This window comes from Bombus vosnesenskii, unplaced genomic scaffold, assembly GCF_011952255.1.
Source record: "Bombus vosnesenskii isolate JDL3184/JDL3185 unplaced genomic scaffold, Bvos_JDL3184-5_v1.1 scf7180000013788, whole genome shotgun sequence".
Lineage (NCBI taxonomy): Eukaryota > Metazoa > Arthropoda > Insecta > Hymenoptera > Apidae > Bombus > Bombus vosnesenskii.
Genome location: NW_022883218.1, coordinates 996148 through 1023260, shown reverse-complemented (window position 1 = coordinate 1023260; position 27113 = coordinate 996148). Strand labels below are relative to the sequence as shown.

At 33.1% G+C, this 27113-nt stretch overlaps 2 protein-coding genes across 14 annotated transcripts in view; one reads left to right on the top strand and one right to left on the bottom strand.

The window, feature by feature from the left end:
• Positions 1 to 466: 466 nt before the first annotated feature.
• LOC117238979 (prostaglandin E2 receptor EP3 subtype) lies at positions 467 to 27113 on the top strand. 3 transcript variants are annotated; one of them, XM_033504231.1, is made up of 6 exons: positions 467 to 1843; positions 2921 to 3160; positions 12432 to 12609; positions 13152 to 13390; positions 15787 to 16015; positions 26740 to 27113. In XM_033504231.1, exons 1-6 carry the CDS (start codon positions 1568 to 1570, stop codon positions 26799 to 26801), a joined length of 1224 nt encoding a protein of 407 aa, XP_033360122.1. In that variant the 5' UTR covers positions 467 to 1567; the 3' UTR covers positions 26802 to 27113. The 3 variants fall into 3 exon arrangements, with proteins under 3 accessions (XP_033360122.1, XP_033360119.1, XP_033360120.1); XM_033504228.1 differs by lacking the exon at positions 26740 to 27113 and adding an exon at positions 18282 to 19884; XM_033504229.1 differs by lacking the exon at positions 26740 to 27113 and adding an exon at positions 18282 to 18394 and having other exon boundaries at positions 1568 to 1843; positions 12435 to 12609.
• LOC117238978 (rho guanine nucleotide exchange factor 17) overlaps positions 20419 to 27113 on the bottom strand; it is a 70049-nt gene continuing 63354 nt past the window's right edge. For 8 of the 11 annotated variants that reach the window (XM_033504224.1, XM_033504225.1, XM_033504226.1 and 5 more), the window contains 3 exons: positions 25975 to 26148; positions 24785 to 25068; positions 20419 to 24325 (listed from right to left, as the gene is read on the bottom strand). In XM_033504224.1, coding sequence (XP_033360115.1) covers positions 24806 to 25068; positions 25975 to 26148 — 437 coding nt within the window. In that variant the 3' untranslated portion in view covers positions 20419 to 24325; positions 24785 to 24805. The remainder of the gene's footprint in view (positions 24326 to 24784; positions 25069 to 25974; positions 26149 to 27113) is intronic. The other 3 variants (XM_033504218.1, XM_033504223.1, XM_033504222.1) reach the window with 1 other exon arrangement.

Here is a 27113-nt window from a genome sequence, read left to right as displayed (position 1 = left end):
TAGGCAGTGTAATTTGTGCTCATTTGGTATGTGGTGTTTATTTTCCATGCATATCTGATTTTACTTACAGCTTAGATCAGTGTAGTAGCATATTTTCGTCATGGACACAATTATTTGATACTATTATGTGTATTTGGTATTATTATAATATTTTATATATAACAACACAGTAAAGATTACAATCTAAAGCATACTATTCTGCAATATTCTCATTTATATACATATCATTTCTACAAAAATGTTGCGTTTCCTTATCTCAAATTAAAGTTTGTACGAATCCACTTCAAACTCATCCAAATCGAAATTTTCAACGATAAAGAAGAAGTCGTTAAATTCCTAAGCAAGAGCATCCCTAAGTTATGGCGCCAAACAGACGCCGACTTTAAAATGGGGCGCAGGCGCACTAGCAGAACGCCTATCGATTGTAAACAAAACTCGAGGCGACCGCGTGGTTTGGATCAGTGTGGCGACGACTCTCGCGATTGAAGGAGGTATTGGAAGTGTGTTTTTCCTCTTCCACATCTTTAAGTTCGATTAGAGGAATCGCAGGTTCGCATCGTTAATTCTTTACTAATATCTTCTAAAGAAGAAACAGAGAAGAACGTATCGAGCTATCGACAGAGTCGGCGATTTCACTTAACAATTCGGTGATCGAGGTTTAAAAGAAATTGAAAAGAAATTCCATCGACAGTCTATCGAATTGGCCTACTTCAGATATGCAGTTAGTAAGATACAAGTTAAATAGATTCGTGTAATTGTTTTCTTACCACTCAACGAATGACGAAGAATACTTTAACAAGCGAGTTTAAGAGGCGTCTTTGAAGTTCCACTCTGCTCTTTAATTTTCCTCACTGGTAAACTTTGATGTTACTTTCGATCCAAAAAGCGCACAAGAGGATAACTGGCCTACACGCAGCAACAGGTTTCACAGAGATTTATTTCTGTTTTGAGCTGTTCGATCGATGAATCCGAGCAGTTGGACCGTTGCACTGGCTGTTGCTCGCAGCATATGTAGCCTGACTTGAATAAGGGCCCCTGGTAGGACTGCAGGTAGTCTTACAAAAGGGTCCAAATACAACGTTGTCACATTTCATAAGAAACTCAAGGCGGTGGCCTGCGTAACAGCAACAGCGCCCGTCGAAGAGTAAGATACGATAATACAGTACCAAAGGTACATGATAACTGCAGCGATACAAATAATGAAGATCAACAAGCTGATTTAAGAAATTGTCGTCATGAAATAATGCTTTAGCGGGAAAAATTTCAACCGTTTTTTTCTTCGGCATAGTTCCCATTTACATAGAGGAAAGAAAAAGATAGGCACGAGCCGAGAAAATAGACGATTAGTCGAGATCAACGATTGTGGAACAGAGTGAACGATCCATATAAACAATGAGGTCTCTGAATCGTTCTATCATCGATCATATTGTCGAGACTTCCGCTTGAAGTTACCCGCCAAGCGATTCAGATACGGACATTGCCTGGTTGCGATTTTGATACTATATATTACGTGGAATATCGATTGACGCTACTTACGAACCGTAAAAAAGAAAGAGAGTCGTAAAAAATGTCGCTCACCTCGACAGAGGTTTGGAACGAAACCTTGTCAATAATGAATTCGACACTGAACTCGACGCTGAACTCGACGCTGAATTCGACGCTGAATTCGACGCTGAATTCGACGCTGAATTCGACGCTGAATTCGACCCTAATATCCAACGTTGTTCTGAATCCATCAAAAAGACACGTGACTTTCGCCTCTCAGGTGGTACTCACCCTTGTATATATTACCGGCGTAATTGGCAATGTGTCTGCTCTAGTCATACTTTTTCATCGAGATAAGGTAATAACACTTCCATTGCGTATTCTACGACTAATCGATAACTTCTATCTCTAATTTGTTTAATAATATTGAAATTCTATTATACATGTATCTATCGATATATATTATAACTTCTGTTAATAGAATAATTATTAAAGATAATTAATATTATAAGACTTTAATATTAGTAACGTTGGAATGATATTATATTTGTATTTATTGGTAATATTTTATATTGAATGCTAACAACAGAGAAAGAAACTAATTGTGTCTTGTAAATTACTGTCACAAAGTATCTATTTAAATGCTTCTAAGAAATGTGATTGATAGTAATCCCCAGAGATACTGTTATTTGTGAAGCAATAGTTATTCACAAATAACAGTATCTCTATTAACAGTGGGTGTATCCCTAAACAAATATTTCGATGCGGGTTTAAATGCTAATGAGTAATAGATATCGCGCCCTTGATTCGAAAATACGTAGCTCAGAAACATTGGTTCTCTGGATGTCTAAAAAAACTGTCTTTAAACACATAGTAATATATCATCTTATTCATCAAAATTATCAGTGCGAAAAAAATATTCATAAAATAGGATCATATAATATTTTTGTCGTTTCTAGTTTATAATCCTAAAGAACTTTTTTATAGTGATATCTCGAGAACATATTTTACGAGTTATTCAGTGGAAGATTACTTTTGTAGCAAGGGTGTGATATATCTCATTGAGCATAATAGAGAAAGTTGATGTATGTATGCTGAATATATGAGAGAGAAATTCTTTGTATAATACACTTTATCTCATTCAATACTACCGACCAACATAAGCAGTGACAAAATATGTTTACTTTTTAATAATAAAGTGAATAGTATATAGGCTACTTGTACATAAAGTTACAATATAAAAAGGATATATTAATAATAAAATAAAATTAAAATTCAATAATAAAATTAATAATGTACAGATTGTAATTCAAAAAGAAGAGTCATATATCAAAGAGTACAAACAGTAAGATAAATTACAGAAATTCTCAAAATAATCCAAATATATTCAGTAATTTGAGCTAATTGGTATATAAATTGAAATAAATTGTTTCAGAGGAGAAACCGAAAACATTTGGTGATGCTGCGTTGTTTGGCCATCAACGACCTGGTCGCATTGTTAGGGATGATGGTGCAAATGTACATCACGATCTATGTAGGCAGTGTGATGTCTACCAGGGGGTTTTGTTCCCTTCGGGTGGTATGGAGGCTCTTCGGTTTATTCAGTGGTTGCGTAGCCATCGTAATGGCAGCTGAGAGGTGGCTAGCCTTGACCAGACCCTTCGTTTATCAGAGGGTAAGTCAAGATCCTTGATAAACCTTTTCAAACGACCAACTAGTATTGACTTTGGTATTGGCAGGAGCTTATCGTTGGATTTTCCCTTCATCTTACATTTACTTTCACATCGTTAGATCCTATCTAACACTTGCAGGCTACTTGAAGCTGTATATCTCCAGTTACATAACTTAAATCGAGTATTCAAAACATTATTGAAAAATAATATACACATATATCATAAAAAGTTGAATAAATTTTTGGACCGAAAATGTTTCTCTTTTTCTCAATTAGTCATTCATATTCACGATAGCTTGTTCTCGCATCGAACATGATCGGGAAAGTGGCGCCAAGATTTTCTCGCAAGGATATCCTGACGATGAAAGACAGATACGAAAATCTTGAAATTCAAATTAAAACTTTGGAAAAAACGCAGCGTTTCCCTAATTGGTTAATTATTTTTAAAAATCGTTATTGCGTTTTACTATTCTTGCAATTAATTCGATAATTAGAGATTGAAGAACACACTGATATGGTCGAAAAAAAATTAATTTTTGAATTAACTTTTAAATGAATTAATTCGTTTTTATTAAATAAATATATTGATATTTAATCCAAATTTCCGCGAAATTTTTTCGATATTTCTTCATGAGGTATTTTCAAGGTTTGTGAAGTATTTTAACAGTAAATAATAGTAATAAGGAGGTTCGGATCAATCTTCTGGATATTAATTGAAAATTATGCAAGATACGGACGAAATCGATCGAAAATAAAAGCAAGAGTCTAATACCAGAAACACTAGATATTATTCTATTAAGACTAGTTTGAAACTATATACGTTACAGAGATAAAAGGAGAGTGAAAACACCATAGTAACATAGTCGAAGCAGCTTCATAGGTTTTATCTGTACGTGATAAAAGTTACGTTAAGAGTGTAGGTAGATGTACCATATGGACCTGGCTCATTTTTTCAATAGACAACATTGACAGGAATTGATGTGAATATTTACTGAAAATGACAATGCTGTTTAATATTTTATTGATAATATTTGTACTCTGTAAGACATTGTAGGAAAATGTTTGCGCATACTTGTTATTAGGGATTATACAATGCCGAACTTTTTACACCTATCGCTATTAACTAAGATAGTTTACTTAAATTAGATATTTATTAGACTTGCAATAAGTTAGAAGCAACTGGAAATTGATATTTATTTAACTACAATTACTTCTTTATATCACTTTATTCGCTATACTCTATTTTAAAAACTAACTATATGACCGGAGCGTTAAAACCGGAAGATCATTCATTGGAAATGTTGAATCAGAGAACTTGACACACTGCAGTTCTTTCATCAAAAGTAAGCAAGAATTAATATTATCATAAAAAAATATTTGAAAAATGGTATAAAATATCTTTTTACTTGAAGGCGATGATATCATTGGTTTTTTTGTTAGATATCAATCATTAAAATACATGCTTAAGGAAAATATTCGCAATGAAATTCTTCAGAATCTGAAGATGTACGTACGGTATCAGGGTTGACAGTACGCAAATATTAACTCCATCACTTGGATGTAGCCAACGATTCGGTCGAATCAATCTACGGCCATTTAAAACGCAGCGGAAACAATTATTTAAACTGGCTGAGGAACAAGTGTTTCTCTGATGCAGTTGGACTATCAAAATGTATATCCTGTTTCCCTTTAACATTATGTTGTGTAATTCGACAAGTGACCAAAGAAGAAGGATTATTTTCGTAAAACAGTTTTGTCAAATATAATAGAGAGACATAAATTACTTTCAGATATGAATCAGATATAAATTATTTTTTCTGGCTACTGTTTAAGCGGAATCGTAATATCATTTACGTAGAAAAATTATAAGAAATTTGTTGATAATACGTTTGGCCCATTTTACTTTATTTGAAATTATTTCTCGAATAATTTTATCAAATTTTGCAATTCTTTGATATATATTTTTTGGTCAAATTAAAGAAATGTGATTAAAGGGGATCATGGTTCACAGCAGGCGGTCACATTTCCCATGATAATGATAACAAGTGATAGCTTTGGAAAGTCCTTAAGTTGTTTCTGAGAAAAAGAAAGACGTACAGCAGCTAATTATTTCATGTCCCGATTAAAAAAATTTATTTTCATGTTAATACCATGGCTACATTTGGTTTGGGAATGAAACATGTGTGCTTTATCGTCGCTGAATACAATTGAACTTGTTGCGTCGCGTGTCGCGGTGAAAAATTCGTGACCCATATTGTAGCCCAAATATGTCCACGCATAACGCCTATACTGTTTTCAATCATTGCGTTGTTCATTCGATATTTAATTTCATTAGATTATTTAAATATATTCAATGTCTTCATACACTGTTCGATTTGTGATGTTACTCTTGGATCATTATTGTTAAATTTTATCGTCCTCGATTTAATTAGTGTATTAAGAAATTTCCTTGACACATTCCATATTTTTTAAACAATAGTTTTCATCTAAAATTTATTATCGAAGAAAATACTTTTACAAGTTTCGATATTTTATATTGAATTCTTAGTTACTGTAAGATTTTTAAAATAATACAATATAATTTCTATTTATGTTACGCTATATACTACAGATTAAGTAATGAAAAAAAAAAGAATTACGAATTCATTCGAATTTCGTACCTCTTGAATTATTTAGCACGTATCTCGACTTTTAGTAGGCAGAGATTCAACGTCAGTGAAATTAATGTAAACCACACTTCTGCACTGAATGGTCAGTCACTGGTATTTAAACTTTTTCTTAGGATACGTGTATCCACGCACGTACAGTGGCCGTAAACTTGAAACCATATGATACAGTATCATTTACTAAAGTTATAGTTGTAAAATTAATGCTAGGATTATTTCCATAAATTATACATCTTTATCTTTTACCTACCTTATCTCTATTATAGTGTGTATTTTTCTGTGTATGTACTTATTGGAATATTTATATATTTGCACCATAATTGGAAAAAATTATGATTCAATTATCTTGTAACAATTCATTTAACTCGATACTTGATACGATAAAGGAATTATACGCTACTACATAACATATTCATAGTTTACACCAAATATCACATTTTATTAAATACGAGATATCCCACAATTTTTGAGCCAGAGTTTATTTATCTACATATGTGTTCAATATTTTCATTAAGCTGACACCAAAAACCACATCCCAATATAGTTACGTTATAGCTGTCAGACTACAATTGAAATAATCTTTATAAATTACAATCGTTTATCGACTATCATTAATACGTTCATCAATATGGCCGTTTCTCGGCAGTCATCAATATGTTCCACATTTACGAGCCATAATTAATTTTCATATTGCATCTTGTTTGTTAAGCTGGAACTTTGTATTTTTCTATCAATAACGCTGCACTATAATTTTTCTCTAAAATACCAAAGACTGAAATCAATCGTCTGTATAAAAAAACGTCGTCCACTTTATCATCCATACGCATCATACTTCCGCTTTAATGGAGTAACTTCAAAAATAGGCCACAATCAACTGGTCGATTCAAAGCAGATTAGAAGGAAAACTAGAAAATCCAGTCCTCTTGTTAGCAGTCACTCCAGAGAACTCGTTGAACACGCTATAAATTTAGAACATGATAGATCTCACCTTTGATTGCGGCGGGTAGGTAACTTCAAGGATATAAGAGCAGAAGACGAAAAGATGATTATAATGTCGACGAACTGCGGATTGATATCCTCTGAACGCGTGTGGATTGTTATTATCTGTAACAGATTCCTCTCTATCGGTCCAAACATAGTGTCGCAATCTCAACAACACTTTGATGATGGTTTAACGCCAAATTTGATAAAAAATTAGAATTATAAAATGAAAAATGAAAAAGGAAGAATTGTGACTCTAAGCCGAAATGAATTGGATCAATGATTGGACACTACGTAAAATTATCTTTTGATTTTATGCGAAGACTATCTTCGCGATATTAGCTCGTAAACGTCGTGTTCGCGACGAATATATGAAATGAGGATATATGAATTGGCAACGAGTGATTCACGATGTGAGAACGCACTTTCGCGAGGAACCCCGGACCAATGTTTCGTTTTTCGCTTCTAATAACCAACGAAAATCACGAGCTAACGATTGAGAAATAGTCTCCACTCTATCGCGTTTCCACGAAATATTTTGGTTACATAAGAGGAAACTCGGAGCTGCTTAAGTGCTTTATGGAACGAATTTTTGAGCCAAGCGTGGCTTGCAACGAAAAAATGAAGATCGCTAGGAGAATCGTGTTTTAGATCGGTGGAAGTTATGACGCAGTAACTTCTTGTTGGAACGTTTTTTTAGAGATATATTGGGGACCAATTAATGAAGATAGAGGATAAAAATACTGCTAGCTTCTTGATATTTTAAACTCGTGAAGAAGAGATTGATCTAACCTTGTAGGATGTAGAATTTTATAATTAGACACTCTTTGGATAATAATTTAAAATATTATTTCATTATATACAGGGTCATTGGTAACTGGTGGTACAAGCGGAAAGAGGGTGATTCTACACGAAAAAAGAAGTCGAAAATATAGAATAAAAATTTTTCGTTTGAGGCTTTGTTTTCGAGAAAATCGACTTTGAATGTTCGCTCCGTACGCGTGCACTTTATCACGTCTCGTTATAACGGATCTCACTGTAGATTTTGAAAAAATTAAAAAGAGAACAATTTTTTTATTCTATATTTTCGACTTCTTTTTTCGCGTAGAATCACCCCCTTTCCGCTTGTACCACCAGTTACCAATGACCCAGTATATATGTATTTTTCTTTTTTTTGATTGGAGATTTAGAGTCGCGTGAAAAATTGATTTTTTATATATTCTCCAGGGTAACATTAAAGCAATTAAAAATTATTGATACTGTTAAGCTCATTTTGTTGTTCAATTATATGTATGTAGGTATGTAGAATGCATTAGCATTATCGTCTTAACCTCATACTCGTATCGTGTTCGATAACCGTAAATGATCGCATGTACAATAGCATATTATTTCACACTAAGTGACTATGTTTTAAAAGATGTGGTACATTTAATGTTTCCTAATTCGGCCCACCCCGCCCAAAGGAAATCAATGTAACTAACGGAATGAAAATAATGCTTTTATCTATAGTTTTTGCCAACTAGAAGAAAACAGATTCAGCTAAAATTTATTAATGTCGTGATAGAATATTATTTTCGTAATTTGTCGAGAAACAAAATATTACATATCAAGCTTTTTATTTATCGTTGAACATGTGGATAACTTTATCCGTGTAATATCGCTTCTTTACTCGTGGATATTTACAGTTATGGTGTGAGAAATTTTCACTTCTGCCGAAATGAAGTGGTCAATTGTAGACATATTGTAAGGATGTGCGGTACACGATTGTGAAAATTAGTTTCCTGTTGTAAAATATATATAGAGAATACTTTAACTTATCTTTTTTCTGTTGGCGATATTAAGAAACGAAATATTATCTTACATTCTTTGATTTTATCCGGGAACGATATATCAAGGTAACTAAGTCTGAAAACTCATTAGTTCATTAATGCTTGTAAATTACTATGTTTTGGCTTCTTAACTCCATCGTTTATTTTTAGCTGTTTATCACCTTTTTTTAACTGTATGTTTCAAATGTTGTACTTTAATAGAATTGTGCTTTAATAAGCATTATTTTAATACGGGAGAACAAAATTTCATAAGTACATAGTTATAATCATAAATATTCACACTTTAGATCTTTCTAGTTGATCAGATTATAGTCTGAACCTGAACTCTCCAAGTATTTTGTACTGTTATTTATTTTATTAGTTGGCTATTAATATTTGTGAACGTTACATCAAACAGAGAAGAAATTATTCAATCTTCATCGTCATCCATTTCTCAGACTTAACACTCGTAATACCTCGTAATACCTACCAACCTCCTGATTTTAGTCGCCGTGAAACAATGTTTCCTTTGATATAAAGAGCAGTTATGCGAACTATGTATCGACTACAGCAACTTTCTGTCCATCGAATTTAAGATTTCTAGATTTCTTGAGAGCATCCAATATTATTTTCAAAATGTACGTGTCAAAATTAAAAATGATCTGGTATTTAAAAGGGAAAAGGAAGAAGGGAACATATGAATAATTAAATAACGTAAAAAAAAAGAACTAATATTTTACAAGCAACAAAAAATTCTGTAAAAAGCATCATATAGTCAGTGCAAAAAGTATTCGTAGAATAATTAATTTTATTAAAAATATTGTAGAATATCGTTCATTAACAAAATTTTGACAAAAAAAAAACGCGCGTATTCTTACAAGTCTGTAAAATAATTTTCATTAAAAAAGCATGGATTATCTATATTCTTCGTGAAAATATTAACAAGTGTCTAAAAAATGGCAAAAATATATGCGTAATAAGTATTTGTACAGTTACAGTTTAATGGGAAAAACTAATAAGACTTACCTGATACATATCCAGGAGAGGAAATTGCCAAGTTTAATTATTTTAATGCTTAGTGGGGTTTCCTTCTAATTTTATTATGGCTTGAAGCCGTTGTTGAAACGACAAAACATTGAAACATTGAATTTATCAAATTGATGAGTAATTTACTTGAAGTATTTTTCTATTCTTCTGACAGAGTCCTTTTTCAATCATTCTTTGATGAAATATGGTGACTCCGTATTTTTCGTTTCAGCTGGTCATATATATTTTCGATAATATTTATATCTGTGGATTGTGGAGGTGTTTTTAGGCGTTCCGAAATACAAGATTCAGGCTCGCGTATTACTAACATTATATTTTGGGTCGCTTTTTTGTATCGCGATGAAACTGTCTTTTCAACCCACTTTTTTAAGAGATTATTTTTTAAATATCTATGTACATTGTATCCTGTGAAGCAATAATGACGAATATGTTTTTTACGCATATGTTTTTACTATTTTCTAGATACTTATTAATATTTTTAAAACAGGAATAGGTATCGCATTCCGTTCTTTTTTTTCGAAAATTATATGAAAACTATATTGAATATGAAAATTATATTTTTTATTTGTTAATAAACAATGTGCTATAATAATTTTGTTAAACTTAAGTACTCTATGAATATTTTTTACAGTGATCATATAAAAAGAAGTTAAGAGTTGGTCATTTTAAACATTCTGGTAATTTTGATATTGTAATAACACGTTGCGTTGTAAAACAACGAATATTTCTCGAAAGGCAATAGCAGAAGCAGGAGGTACAATAAAAACGACACGATGTCTCAGCAATTATTACAGTTTCCCTTAACCCCTTTATTTTCTCTACGTACTGAACGCCTCTTGTGAATGGGCTTCCGCTTTTTCCTCTGGGAAGCACTTAGCCACCTCCGCAGAAGTACGACAAAAAGTTGTCGGTGAAGGTTTCATTTCTTCTCCCATTTCTCAAAGAACACGTTTGCCACGACGTTTGAGAGATGATATTCGTATATTTGTTTTAGACGTACATATAAAAGAATATGATAAGAAGAATATTTTATTCATTATCTCGTTTTTGTGTTGAAAAAAGATGTTTTAATTAAATAATATGATCAAGTACTGTCTAGAGCGATTTATTACATACGGCAACGTGTTTTATGAACTGCATTAATTTTTAATAAAAGTTTCTTACGAGCTGAAGATAAATTCAATGAGAGCTAGAAAAATGTCAGATTACTAACCATTAATTCTTATGACATTCGTAATATCATTGTTCACAAAATTTTGTATTGTATGATCTAATTTATGTATGAAATAGACTGTAAATTATTTAAATCCATAATAATAAGTAATCTCTACGTTTCTCATCTTTTATTTCCACCTTTGCGAATAAGATAGTGTAGAAATTGGACAACCCGTTCAAGCAGACAAAATTGAACGCTAAGGTAAACTTACGCAATGAAAAAAGCAACCCTCGAGACCCCAACCTAATTTCAATAAAAATATAATACCCTATATAAAATTTTAAGCAAACGATACCTCATGCTATCTCACCGATGTACTGTTCTAAATGTTCCACAATTGTATTAGTGATTCTTGTATATTCTGTATATTCAGAATATTACATTTTTTGTGCCAGGTAAAATATTATTTGTGTACTATTTCAAGATTTACAGTCTGCTTTTTTATTTTTATGATGCAAACATCTATATTATCATGTCAAAACAATTCTATTCCCTTACAGTAATTCAAAAACTTTTGGGAACATACGTCTCCAAAACATAACGTTCCGCAAATAACAACTAGCACGATAAGTTGCTTCAACCCTTAAGCGCAATATCTGGAAAGTACAGAATTTCATTCTGCAAATAGTGAGCTTTACTTTCTTTAAATTTCAAGAGTCCATCTTCGAGAATTGTCTACTTGATGACGAAGAAACTTTCCACCCCATGTAAACAATGATATCATAGTGATTCCCTTTTCGCATTTTTCCTGTGCCCAAGACATCTAAAATAAGATCTAAGATCGTCATAGTGGTATAGTGACGCAGATCAAGAGTTCACCTATTTTAAGCCGAATGTTGTCTAAAAGAAAAACACCATCTACATTATATCTGGTTCCCGTTCATAAGATTCCTCGTGTTGTCTGGAAACGTTGAAACTCATTTACAAAATAGCGATGACTCTTTTCCTTTTGACGCCATTCTATTTACCAATTGCTCGTTGTTACAATCGGTCCATTAGAATCGAATCGATATTCTTCGTTTGCTTTCTGCCACGCGTCATTCATCGAAGTTCATTGACTTTGCCTCATTGAGCAATGATCGATGCGATCATACGTGTCGAAGAAGGACATGTGGTTGTGAATGTAAGCAAAAAGAAACTGATACTAAACTCTGTTTTCACATTGTGCACTTGTTTCTTTATGGAAAAGTTGGTATAGCATATGCTGATAAGGGATGGAAATACTATTTTTTACTCAGAACTCTGAAGTCAGTCAACAGTGCTTTGAATATAGCGAATTCATAATATAACATAGGATAAATTACTGCTAGAATTAATTTTGAAAAATTCAATTTTTTGGGATTGTAAAATTCTTGTACGAATAATTATATATAATAATGAATAATACATAATCGATAATAAATAATAAAATAATCATCATAATATTTAATTATAACATGTAGGTAGTAATTATTTCTTAATTTTTTTCCTTTCTTCGATTACCACACTATCGACGGAACATATACTATTTCCTGCTTCTTGTACTACTAAATCTGTGACACGTATGTATTTCCTAGCAGGTGACATACCCAGCAATTGTACGTTGCATGCTAGTGCTCTGGTTAATCGCCCTGGCATTGACAAGTATGCCAGTTATGGGTTTTGGCGTGTATTACAAAGGCGAACGATGTATTCGATACAGAGAAGCCACCGATCCAACTGATATCGCCTACGCGTATGTTTGGTTCGTTTTCGGTAAGTACGAAGTATCGCTGAAATTAATAAATCCTTAAATATGTTTCAGTTACTATATAATAATTTGATGTGGTGAAATCTTGATAATCTGAATCGTTTTTTATTGGACCCTTCATCCATTTAATGAAAGGAAAATAAAATGGAATGATTGACGTGTGTCTAAAGCGACTTGTGTATTTGTTTATTCCTTTTTTTTTATTTTGTATGAATTAGTACACAGTAACAGTGTTGCCATAACTCTAAACAACAAAACGATACATTTTGATAATTCCTATTTTAAATTCGATCAATATCGTTAAGCGATCACTGCAGTTTGTGATCTTTGTCACAATGATTCAGCCTTGATTGAAAATTGAATAAAATGTGCTGTAATGCTAATATGATTAACAAAAATGATTTTACAAAAATTGTCATTCACAATTTCTTGAAACTTTTGCACGGTTGATTGTTCTATAATTGTATTATGTGAAAAAGAAATAATTTCCATATCAAATGTATATTTGCATATTGTGAAGATCTTAATTGCTCTTTTTAAACGGCAGGTACGGGTCTCTGCCTATCGATAGTTTGGTGCAATTTGGCGGTTTCTAGAGCGCTTAGTAAGCTAAATCACAAAACTGGGCTGCTCCGACGAGTGACGAGATCTTCTTCAAGAGCGAAACCACTTTTGTCAACGTCAGGACCAACACCAGAAATCGTCACTACCGCGGAGGAAAGGGCATTCGCAAGATTAATGGCCGTACTATCAATATCGTTTGTTGTCTGTTGGATGCCACAAATGGTAAGCGATCGATCGTGGAAGTAATTGATTAAATTAATTCGTTCACGCCGGAACACCCTCGACAATTAAATGACTCTTGCGATTGTTTTTGGCAAGCTAATTAAAATTCGGAGAAGTCGTAACTTCCAATCCTTCCGCTTTCGAACATCTTTGGATAAAGACGTGTCTTTAGATACTTAATTACACTAGGTAGCATCTAGAATTGTCTATCAAGAAAATATCTTTAATTACATTCTTTGTCTTGTCTTGCTACAATTTATTTCCTAACAAAGGATTTAAATTGTTGGATAAATTGTAACTGATTGCAAGGGAGATTAAAAGAATAGTGTTTTATCATTTTATATTTTGCATCGCTAATCTTTTCATTGATTTTAAAGTTTGTTAAATTGCACAATTATCTTGTAAATTGTAAATTTTCGTGTAATATTAAAAAATGTAGTAATATCAAGGAACCAGCAAGTGACAATATCGATTCACCTGTGTTATCATGGATTATAATTTTATGTTCCCTCTAATACAACGCTGACAATTAAATCGTAATTAATTCATATCTATTTGTATTGTATTTGCTCATCTCGTTGTCATCTTAATTCGCCATAATGATACCTTTTGTCAACGGATTGCGAGAAGGAAGTCTCTATGATAGAAGAGCTTCCGGTTACTCTCTTTTATGGAGGCAATGGTGTTTACGTGACGCGGTTTTCGAAGATCCTTTCGACAATAGTATTTGCTCCAACACCGACAAAACATCGATAAAATTTGCCGTCGTATCTGCCGTGACGAGACTTTCAAAGTGAAACAACATTTTTCATTCTATACCATGTACCTTTCGTAAAGTATCCATCTAACAATTGATAATAATGTACTAGATGATATTTGATTCAATTCCGATATTGATGTAGTTGATATAACATTAATCGATGTTTAATTATGTTGACGTGTAGTTGAATAAACTGGAAAAGGCTAGTTCAATCAAAAAGTATGTACTAAACATATTTTTCATTGTCTTCTTTTTACAACGAAAATATTCCTTTAACTGCCAATAACAATGGCTTGTAGTAAACGGTAAAGTAAACTCAGTTGAATGCTCATCGCTCATAGCATCAGTAGCAGTTAAAGAGTTAGAATATTTATGTAATTATATATTTTGTCTTATCTTTGATCTTGAAATAATGAATGAAACCTGTCAGATCCAGTACATCAAAGGAGGCATTGGACAGTGAAGTTACGGATTTTTATTCAAAGATCCACAATATTTCAATATATACGTATTATGGCGTCGAAAAGCGGACATAGATAAACATAGGTTCATTGATTCATAAATCCGGATAGGAAATTTCGTGTTATTCCAGAGGAATCATTGCCATTGCCCGAAGCTTTCGCATTCCTGAATTTTTAATTCAATGTAATCAGAATGTATCCTGCCGGCAAGAATACAATCGCCTCGAACAATGCACTCACTGTAGTACGGTGATTGCATACTCACGAGCATTCCGCATTTCCATCTCCTTATCCGCTCAGCATCTTATTCAACGAACGTTGTTTTCCTCACAAAACGTGTAACGTTCCCTGAAGTCCAGTCAACCACTCGAATCTCACGTTTAAAGCTTGCACTTGAACTTCTCACAAAATTATTCATTTTCTCGTTTTTGAAGCTGTTTCCAAGGATGATGGAAATAATGTAACGATTTGCTCGAGCAAAATTGCAAACGTGACGCATTTCCGCTGCCTGCGATGAAGGTTAAACACGAGGATTTAGTTTGGAATATCGTCACGTACGATCGATCGCGACGCTCGCAAACGATCGATCTTTGTAACACGTTAATGTTCGCTTTGTAAACGAAACCGGATGTTGGAGAGATTTTTGACGAGGAAAATTTTCCACAACGTCTGTCGTCGATAACCATGTATTTCTGTCATTGACCCTAGAGGCGTGCGTTCATACTGATCTATGGTGACCGTGATACTTTTCATTCTACGCCGTTTTCAGCCAACGTACCTCAAATTATAATTATACTTTCCTAATAGTGGTCATTGTGTTTCATAATTTTGAAACTTTGTGAAGTCGTCGTTCTGAGTTAGAGTTGATTTGAGCTGAATTAAAAATCGTAGAGTTTCTGTAAACCACATATCTCGATCTTTCTGCGCAGTTGAACTACTGTTAGTAATTGTATGAAATAAAAGTTAATATAAGTATTAATAAATTGTCTTGTATTAAAACAAGTGACTCTTACAAATTGTAAATTAATTGTCATACTTGATATTTTCAGGTTGTACGCAACAATATTTATACACGCTTATTAAAATTAATTACTTTTTCTTTTATATTAATCTCAATTATTAAGTTTCATAGGTTGTTTTTACTTTACTATGACATTACTGTTTTGTTTCGATAGATTTCCATCCCATTGGCACAGTTCGCAATGCAATTACCTCAGAAGGCGCTATTCGCGCGAAAACTGATTCGTATGTTTCACCTGGCGGCCGATGTTCTTCTTTGTATTCATTTCACCCTGGATCCGTACATCTACGTACTATTGAGAATGCCACGGCCACGATTCCGCCTTCTGAAACCCCTTTGCAAGATCTGTTGGCCAGTAAGAAGCCGGTCGAGTTCGTTCAATGGTGAGTCTCATCAATTCGAAACGGAAATTACGTGTGTAGAGGAGGTGGGAACAATTAGTCACGCAAGTGGGACCCGATAGTATAGAAATTTGATATATATTGCGGAATATCTACTTCGAATATTTGATATGAAGGCCACAGGTGAAAAACATGATAAGTCATATTTTCCATCTTCTTTAAAAAACGAAAAACGAACAATTTTTCTAAAATTCAATACGTTGTTTACTCCACATCAAAACTATTTCTCCTTCAGTTTGGGATTAAATATATGTTTATGTCACCTTCTTGAACTCGTAACAAATATTAATACCATTAATTATACAGTTTATTATTAATTAAGTCAAATTAACATAACAACTAAACTTATATTACTCATTTCTTTTATCAGATTATTCTCTTCTTTAACTATGTTATATATTGTATACAACTTTTCAGTCACCAACTGACATAGAATTTAGAACGTTAACAAAGATTGACTTGTCATGTTTTTCTTGTGTGGATTTCAATATTCAATATTGTACATTAACATTTAGTAATAATATAATATTTAATAACATTAATAATATTATCTTAAAAATAATATTTAATAATATTCTGTTAATAAGAAGTACTATCTTAAGACATTTTTTATGATTAAATAAACATAAGATATCTCTCGTCGCAATTGCGTGACTTATTTTACATTGTATAATTGAACCTTTCCAATTAACCACTGTTTTACTTGGAATCGTTTGAACGACTAAAGAACAAAGGGTAATTGGTCTATGTACTTTTGGTTTTCAACGTGTCATTTAACATGAATATCGTGAGTTTGTCTATCGGAAAATGGTTTGCCTAAAGGTCTACCTAACCATTATATGGTTTCTTCATGGTACGCATAACGAGAAGTTAGAAGGCCGATAAAGAAGGCCCTCAGGGGACGATGATCTTTTGGTTGCCTCGCAACAAATAGGGGACTTTCACACGAGCTGCAAATTGATATTGAATCGATTCTTAGTGACGATTTGGATAAGCAAATTAGTACTTACCGAAACATGTTTGAGTCTCCACTTAACACGTCCTTATCATTTCCTAATCAATGTACTTTGTTATAACTTATACTATAATCTCCTGATCAATATAATTGGTTGATCTTCTAATCAATGTACTCTATTATAATAATATATTCTATCGTTTCCTCGTTTAATCTGGCCTAGCGTTCATAGTTCACTGTAATTATTGCACGCCGCTTGTGAAAAGAAATTTTCAATCAAACACAGTAGCTATTTTATTTTGGAGGTACAATATATAAACCTAATGAAAATATGTTAAAATCGTTAAACCACGTGAGATAGGGGGATTTTTGTTTTTACGTTTTTGAAATATGTATTATCGTTTAAAATTTACAAGTTTGGGATCACTCCATAGTTCACAAACAAAAAAAAGAATAAAAAATTTAAAAAAACTAATTCACTATTTATTATTCTTGGTAGGTTTAGGGGAAATACCTTCCATTATCTCTTATCTCTGTAGTGTATTTTTGTGACATCTCATTGCATTTTTATTTAATTCATACACATGACATGACTCGTCGAAACATTTGAAAAATAGATACAACCTAATAATCATAGCTTTCTTCTTCATAATCTTTCCACTGTAGTTCTATATATACAGGATGGTTGGTAACTGGTGGTACAAGCGGAAAGGGGGTGATTCTACGCGAAAAAAGAAGTCGAAAATATAAAATAAAAATTTTTCGTTTGTGGCTTTGTTTTCGAGATAATCGACTTTGAATTTTCGCTCGGTACGCGTGTACTTTATCACGTCTCGTTATAACGGACCTCACTGTAGATCGTTGTCTCGATGGAAAAATTAAAAAAAAAAATTTTTTTTATTCTATATTTTCGACTTCTTTTTCGAGTAATATCACCTCCTTTCCGCTTGTACCACCAGTTGCCAACCACCCTGTATATATATTTCTTTTTTAAATATACAGGAGGCCCCGTAACTAGTAGTACAACCAGAAAGTATATGGTTTTACGCAAAAAAATAAACAAACATAAAACAATAAAATTTGATAAAAAACATAAGAGCCCAAATATTTCTTCATATCGAATAAGTGATCCCAACCTTTTCAGCGATAGCATAATTATCTGCATAGTTTAACAATCAGTTTTCTCATTAACATAGCTGATGAAGAACTTTTGGCAGAAGTAGTATTCTCCTATCAGCTTAGGCTGATGTTGATGATCCGTACGATTGAAATGGAATCTCTAACACCTGACAGGTACCACAGACCACCAGAGCAGCAGTGGTGATCCGTCGAACCCGATCACCGAGGCACCCTCCATGCCCGTCAGCGAGGAACACGATCCTCATTTAGTGGCGGTGCCGATCTGAGATAGGCTTCGGCGAATGATCTTCCTGAAACGGCTCAATAGTCACGATGTTAGGCAGGCTTGAGCTGCACGCTCTTCGAGAACGTTGGAAGATCTTCGCTTGGTATATACACGAGTAACCGCGCTACGAACTTTCATCGAATAACTGGCGAATCCATTGCTTTGAACTGGAATCGATATCGAGCAAAATTATGAAAAAAATTCGATGTTACGAAATTACGATCATTGTGTTGGCAATTAGGAGAATATTTAAAATAATTTCGATTATTAACTAAAATATTTTAACCAATAATATCTCATCAAACGCCTGGCAAACCTATTACCTTCAGTTGGCATCGATATCGATCGAAATATCGAAATTATGAAGAAATTGTACGATTTTTATTTTGCTTAACGATAGAAGGATATTTAAAACAAAGGAAAGTTTGAGTATGAAACTATTTTCGTTTTAGATATCTTCAATATCATGAGAGTGAGTAACTGAGGAATAAATCTGATTAATTGAGATTGATACCTCGCTCATTTTTCGTGTACAATTTACACATTTTCAATGTTCATACATTTCCTGTACAGTTTTCGTGTTATTGTACATGGTACATTTTACGGAAAATTTTAATCGTTGTAATTTTGGATATTTTAATATTCTGATTACCTAATTAATTTTTATTAATTTTTTTTGTAAAAAAGGTATCGCGCTTTATATATCAAGGGAATTTAATGGGACTACATGAAAATATGACAGATGTTGATATTCTTATTTTCTGTTTTATTTTTTTTTTTCTTATATATATTGTTGAATTTTATTAGAGAAGTGAGTAAACAGCATTCCAAAAAATTATTATGGCACATGGTGCGTGTATCGTATTAATGGATGTACATTATATGTATATTAAAATAAAGCTTCAAAATGTTATAGTATACCCGGCAAAATATGTAAGACTCTACTCGTTTGCAGTCTGCAAGTGAGAGTGAGTGTTGTTTGTTCGGTGTACTCTTTTAACCCGGGTACTTTGCGAGAAATGTAAAAATTCGCTTCAAATTGTCTATAAAAAGAAAAATATACACATAAGATAATATATAATAACAAGAAGAGTAGTTAAGTGTATCAAGAACTATATTCTAAGTAAGTATAATAAAGTAAGAAAACAAGAAATGATCGCAATGAAAATTTCGACATATGCTTCTGGTATAGTTGCGTAAATATATGTCTAGTCAATAAATTAATGCAAGTGTGCAGTAGTTACAAAATGAATGCAATGAACCGACAATTTACCAAAGCATTAAATACAAAGCGTATTTTCATCATACAATGTACTTCCTTATAAAATTTAAATAGAACTTGAGAGAGAAATATATATATATCTTTCTTTTCTTCAAGATATGACACTGATGGAAATACTTATCGCATATAAATAGATTAATCAGTAGTCTTGTGCTTTATACTTAACAAACAATAAGTTGGTACTTCATTAGAGGAAGCCGATGTAACCTATAGCGATAAATACTTTATCACCTTCTATTGTATCAATATAATTATATTAATACATTTTAATTACTTCTTTTTTGTAATAAATTTGTTTAACAAATTTGTTTTTTTGTGAACTTTGTATCACTATAAATACTCAGTATTAATTCTTAGAGATCACTTTAGAGATTTAGAAACGGTTTTTTGTGTTTCTGATATCCGATAGAAAAAATACATATTTTCAATTCTCATAGGAAATAAATGTTAATAATTACATGTGATGACATTTAAAATGTAAAATTGATGGCTTGTCTGAATCTGTCTGGTGCTACGATATGTGAGGATTAATATTTGAATATAAAAATTCAAGTAACTGAATAAATTAATATTCGTGAGTTACCAAGTGCCAGTTTTATCGATTTTACATCTTAGATTTCGAATAAGATCTTACTTAATTTCGCTATTATTAATAATAAATAAAAAAGTATAATTTCAAACAAGTGATAATCAGCAATGTGCGTGTAGGAGACAACGAAATAACGAAACGAGTGGAAAGGAAGGAATACATATAATACAAATATATTTTATACGCAATTACGTATCTCTTGCTTCTAGACACTTAACAACATTAATCAATAACTTACGGGACGCGATCGTTGCTGAATACATGACATCTTTCTTCCTTTTTTTTTTTTTATTGCACACTAGAAATATACCACAGTTGCATTCGTACACAGTATCAATCGCGATACGTCTGGCGTACTTTCACGTACCTTAAGTAGCTACAATAAATAATAACTTGACTTTTTAATTCCACGCTCGTCTCTCACGTTTTACGCGTCGATCAAAGATCTATCTACGTTCGTTCGATCGCTACGTTCATGTTCGCTACGAGATAAACAAAAATACACAGAGACGATCGTAACGAAATTTCATAGAATTTGTAAATATTCCTTGTTGACTAACAACACGTTGACTAACAAAAGATCGTCTACGCTTCCAGTACACGCAGTTGCATCTCTGACCATCGCACCCCATACGATTCTAGTTCACCATCCATCACAGGCACACGCGTCAACGACAGTTAGAACGATATGATTGCACGCGTTGTCTCGCGAAAAGATCGATACTTTTCAATTCGCGAAAGGGCGCAAAGTCCAAGGCAAATATTCACGATTCTCTCGTCTTTCTTTTTCACTTCTTTTGTTCTAGCCTTCTCACACAATCGAGCTCAATCGCATGCAAACATGTATATACGTTTCGGCTACGATAATAGAAATCACACCGATAAACAAAATATAAGCCCGTACGCGGTCAACAATTTCTATTAGCAACAGATTGCATAGTTGGTGGAAGAGATATAATAAGGTCATAAAATTGGACAGCTATTGATATGTACGTTCCGAGAACTAAAAGAAATGAAATTTAAGGAACATAAGAAAGAACAAGGCGTTCGATAGCTGGTTCAAGACCATCGGATTAGAATTTCTTCATTTTTTCTAATATGATAGAAAAAGTTTTAGGAGATTTTGAGAATTTCAAGAATTCGGCTTTTATGGCTTCAATTCTATGTTATCGGGATTATTTCGAGTTTATCTAGAAGGAATTATGTTTCGACGTTTCACCAGCATTATAATTATGCTATGCAGAGGTTCAAGTGACGCATGATACTGTCGTGTGTCTTGTAGTACAAAGAGTATATATAATATATAATATAATGACCATGTTACCGTTAATCACCAATCAAGTTTCATATAATTGATCAGCTAAACAATTAAAAGAATTTTGTACAGAATACAATCTAGAAAACAGATTGTAAAAATATATAATTTGCTGTTTTGCATATAGTGCACACATTTCATATAAATATTTTAGATATCAATATAAAAGTAACTTTTATAGTCTGAGATTCAGGACATTTTTATAAGATGCATACCGCTATATGTTTGATTAATATTTTAATTTACGACCTCGTTATATCAATTCTAACATCTATGCCTTGCTTTCGAGCGATAGGCTTGCGAACAACAATTTATCACACATACAGGTATGTCGATAATTATATACACATCAAAAAGATGTCTCTATTTCTATGATAGTAGAGCGAATCTTGTAATTGTTTTTCGGTTCGAGCCGGTTGTGGGAGATCGAAAATCAAGGCTCTAATGCTTCCTGCGAAATGTCGTATCAATATCATTGATTGAATATAATGGTTATGTGTAGGGTTAACATGATTCATTATATTGTGTTCTTTAAAATTATGCGACTCAGTCTTGAAGCATTTTGAAGCATCGCCGGCTCTTCCATCAAAATGATACAGCCCTCAGAAACATTCACTCCAATAATCTTTTACTTTTTTTAAATATAATTTTTGTCTCTTTTTTGCATATGTTATAGATATAATTAGACAACGCATTCATACAATTTCTTTCAATTTTCATAATCGAAGGATAACAATTTTTATTTATTTTTTTTTTTTAATTTTCTGCTATGACCAAACGCCGTCATAAAAGTATAATAATACTCTGAATATCTCACCTTGGCTCCGCGAGAAATCTAAAATTCGTAAAATGAATTCAAGGAAGATTAGATAACATTCAATCGAGTATTTTGAAAGAGACATCCGAAGCTGTAAAATGTCCTCGGTCCTGATTAAAAACGAATCATTGCGATGAAGGCGAGGATTTTATAGTTACGACTTCGGTATCGATGAAACTAATCAACGTGCGAACATTTGCGCAAAAATAAAATTGTTAATTCCTAAAATCAGAAGGGCAAAGTGCGCGAAAATTGATCGTACAATTGAAGACCAAAAAATGATTTGCATCGTGATCTTGAGTAAGACTATCTGAAGGATTGATATCAATTAATTATTGTCAAATACGCTGTATGTTAATTATGTACGGTCGATATATACGCGAAGTTGTAAAAAAGTCAGACGAGTCGCTCAAAGTTGAAGCGAATAAAACGCGCGGGAGATGTATAAAGAGCTTAAGGTCTATCCAGAAGTACCCTGAACAGGGGAAACTATACGAATTGGCCACTCGAATTTTTGTACCATTAACACGGACATAACAACAACAGAATAATTTTACGCCAATATATAATAATTATCGCGACGAAGCTTTGAGGAACCTTCTTTATTCCAATATACATTTCTTTATGAATCCCACAATTTTTCTTACATTTCCAACAAAATGATTTTTTCCACCTACAATAACACTTTTATTTTCTTCCAAATAAAGAAAATATTAGGAAGACGAAAAGTCAGAATCTAATGTCAAAAGTTCAACGATTGAGATTTTATTTATTTTCCATTTCTCTTTACTAGAGATCAACTAAAGTATAATTCTCTCGATTTGCACTTACAATGACATTGCTATTCGCAAGAATTTCAAATCCGAAAGAAATTTATTTGCGCCCGAGTTCTTCATTATTTATCCAGTCTCAGAATTCGCTAGAATCCCATTAGCGATTAAACGCGAACACATTCTGCTGCGATCAGTTGAATTATTAATAAAACGAACAACGATGTTATACGTCAGTTCTCGAGCGCGCGGCGTCGATCGATGGACAATGATAAATTCGTTTTGGCACTCTAACTCGATTAGTTCCCTTTTAACGTTTTAAAGGTATTTTTAGGCCAGTGTCACGATGTTGTGTTAAGCTCGATTCAACGCTCTTCCAGGTATCGTAATCCATTGCGTTCTAGTGTTAAATTCAACGTGTATATATTATATTTAACACAACGAGCATAGTACACGCGTAATTACATCGATTTGCTTAAAGCTCGCGTGTACGATCGTTTACCTATACCCTCCTTTACCGAATATCGAAGTACAACGACATTTAAATTGCGATCACACGAAGAATTAATGCCGCGAGATCGAACATCGAGAAACCAACGTTTCATTCAGATCCAGTGCAAAAGTACAAACTTTCATGGAATCGATTTACTGAAATCAAATAATATTCAAAACAGCCAGATCAGAATGATATATATTTTAATAATTATTTATAGGTTCAATCGAACGTGATTGTTTTTTTTATAGTGTCTCAAACACGTGTGAACATGTCTCTGTCGTTTTGAATCTGATTTCAGTGAACCTTTTCAGTAGTTCTATTTCGAAACGAGCCAGCAAGGTTCGAATATATTACTGTAACGATCTGACTCTCTCGATCGGTATTAACAAAAGATTTAGAGAAAGCTCTCTAGTCCGGTTCCATAGCAGTTTGGAACGCGTGCTTCTTGGCACCTTGAAAATAACGGACCTCCCTTATCCTGCTTTTGATCCATTCGGCCAAAACGAGCCAGAGAACTCTTCCGCGTTCTCTGAAAAATCGTCGGGCGAACAAGTCCTGAACAGTCACGATCGGACAATGACGGACCCGACCGCGTGTGGATTGCACACGCAACAATGATTCCCACGGCATGTCATGCCGACGTGAGTGAATTGTGGCCCTTACCTGCAAAATTTACGCATTTTTCAAATTTAAATGTGTACGAGTTTTAATGCGATTTTTTGGAATTGAGTTCAAGGTGATTGGAACACGATTAAGAACTCTTCTTTAACATTCTTATTTGATTGTAACATACTTTTTGTATCTATCTTCTAAATAATTTTATCTTTGCAGATGTACCATCACACATCCTTTTAAAATTTTTTCTTTATATGATTTTAATTTCTTGATATTTACATGCAAAAATGCATAAATTGTAGAATTTAGTGAAATATGAGTCTTCAAAAATTGTACATTTCATATGTTACAACCTAAAAATAACTTGTGAATTCAGTAGATTTTACTTCAAATGAAAAGTCAAGAAATGTCCAAAGATAGAGCCGATCAATTTGAATTGTTAATAGTTCATATGTATTATCAAATATAATAACAAATTTTAATTCAAGTGCTTTGAATCGAACTCACCGAGGGCCGTGCCAGATCAGATCACACCTTCCAAAGCAGCAGATGGTTGGTCGAATCTTCGCGACCAGCCTGCAGCTCGGCGGATGCCTGTGCACCTCTGAAATTTTCGTAACCATCTCCGCCTGATATCACCAAGAGTTTCCCGCGATTGATGTTGTTCTGTTGAGTTTTGCTAGATTTCAGAGAGTATCTGTTCACTTTTGGACGCGGATCCGGCTTCGACAATGTAGTCGTTTCGACGCATGTGAGGAAACGCACGTGTCCGGTATGTCCATGAGGAACACCTGAAAAACATAATAAAACAGTTTTATTTTCCAAATATTTTTCGACGCGAAGCTCGACGATATTATTTACAACAATGTTATTCACTAAAAATGTAATCTACTGCTAGCTCCAAGCTTTAATTTCGAAACATTATAGCGGGTTACCACATTTCTTACTTATTTTTGTCTTATTATATATATATACTGCAATTCTATTTCTAAGAGATGACAACTTTTTGTTATTCATACTTTCTGGGCCCTTGTGCACAATTAAGCTAATATCATTAATGAAATTTTACAAGTCATAAGACGAAATTTGCAAAGTAATACATGTTCTGGTGCAATGATTCCAAGTACGTTCAGATTACTTCACATGCAACGACCTAATAATTAATGTAGCGAAGTGGAATATAAATATTTCATCGTGTTAATCTAATTAAGGCGCTGATTCTAAATAATTCTACGAAGTTGAAATATTAATGACCAGTACAAGGGCGATAGAAGAACGATATAATCGCCATATTTAAATCAGATTCAGAAAACGTTAAATAAAACATTTTATTCATCAACATACATATTAACAAAATTTTGCAACATTCAAAGACCAAAATACCTTTTCTTTGATGTATTAGATACACCAGTTTTCCTACGACTGAATATTGCGTATATCCATTAAATTGTAGCAGAGATTGAAAGCTTGTAGCGTCACGTGAAAGGCTCCGTTTCCCAAGATTTATTAGTAGACAGTTTACTTAGATACACAGGGAAATCCAAAAATTCCTAAATGATTGATCGAGCCTGTATCTGGCCGGTGTCGAAGCAAACACTTCGTTGAAAAGTCACGAGTAAACTCGGTGGCCAGCTTCTAATTATATCGAAAGCAATAAGCTACGATTATAAACGATCGAACGTGACGTCAATACGTACCAATCACGATCGGTGGTTGGGACATCCTCTGCGTGGATGGCTTTATATGGGGAATTGGCACGGTCAATAGTACACCGGCACTCGTGCCGATCCAAAGCAACTCGTTGCAAGCCAAAAGTGCGGTAACCCTGAGACAGGCGGCCTTGTGCTGTCGTATTATGTCATCGCAACCTGCAGCAAGTTTAAAGCTTCCGTTAAAATAAATACCATATAATAAAATCGAGAAAATATATCTGGTTATGTAAGGTTTACTTGAATTAAAGTTTTTGATATGAAATTTATTTGGAAAACTTCCAATGTATAAGACTGAAGAAAGATTTATTAATGAAAATTGCAAAATTTGGTGTTAATAGGTTTGGTGTTAATAATAATTGCAAAATATGGCTAGAATGACCAATTAATAACTTCATAGAAATTTAATAGATTTAACTCATTATACGTTTAGGGGTATTCTATGATTTTTGGCAAAGTAGACTATCGACCAAAAATTTGATGCCATTGCGTGCTTCATAGGTTTCAAAAAGTAAAAGTAAGTTAAAAATTAAATTAAAAAAGTAAATTCACAAGAAATTGAATACAGTATTTAGTACTTATTACTTCTAATTTTGTACAGATATGTAATTGTTGTTCTTGTCTTTAATTTTTTCGTATAAGTATTGTATTTTATATGTATTATCGTCGGTGGTATTAGTGTTAATAATGCATGTTCAATATTGTTTGTTTTACGTTTTATTTTGTTTATGTATTTTGTCTAAACACGAACAGAGTCACAAATACGCGGCCAAGACGAGAACTTCTCGGTCCAATTCGTGAAGAACAACCGTTAATCTACTTGTGAAACGACTTTGAAATGCTGAAAGGAATCTGGTGTTCCTACGTTTAACGACTTCTCGCATCCAGGTAAGATTTTCTATTTTATCTTCGGTTACAGACTCTCAGGTGTAGGTCTTTTTACGATCCTCGCGTAAATTCAACTTCTATATTTTAAAGTCAGTTTCAACATAAATCTAAAACTAACGTGGGAATAATATTTTAGAATTAGGTTTCTTTAACTTCTCTTTGTAGTAGAAACCACATTTTATTCCAATTAATTGAAATTTAATAAGTTACTTTCGAAGATAGTTCATAATTTGGATATA

Excerpts from the sequence above, each read along its gene's own strand:
- LOC117238979 (XM_033504228.1), top strand. The coding sequence starts at position 1,568 with ATGTCGCTCACCTCGACAGAGGTTTGGAACGAAACCTTGTCAATAATG. Across the intron at positions 12,610-13,151 it reads GTATGTTTGGTTCGTTTTCG|GTACGGGTCTCTGCCTATCG; the intron begins GTAAGTACGAAG and ends TTTAAACGGCAG. Across the intron at positions 13,391-15,786 it reads TCTGTTGGATGCCACAAATG|ATTTCCATCCCATTGGCACA; the intron begins GTAAGCGATCGA and ends TTGTTTCGATAG.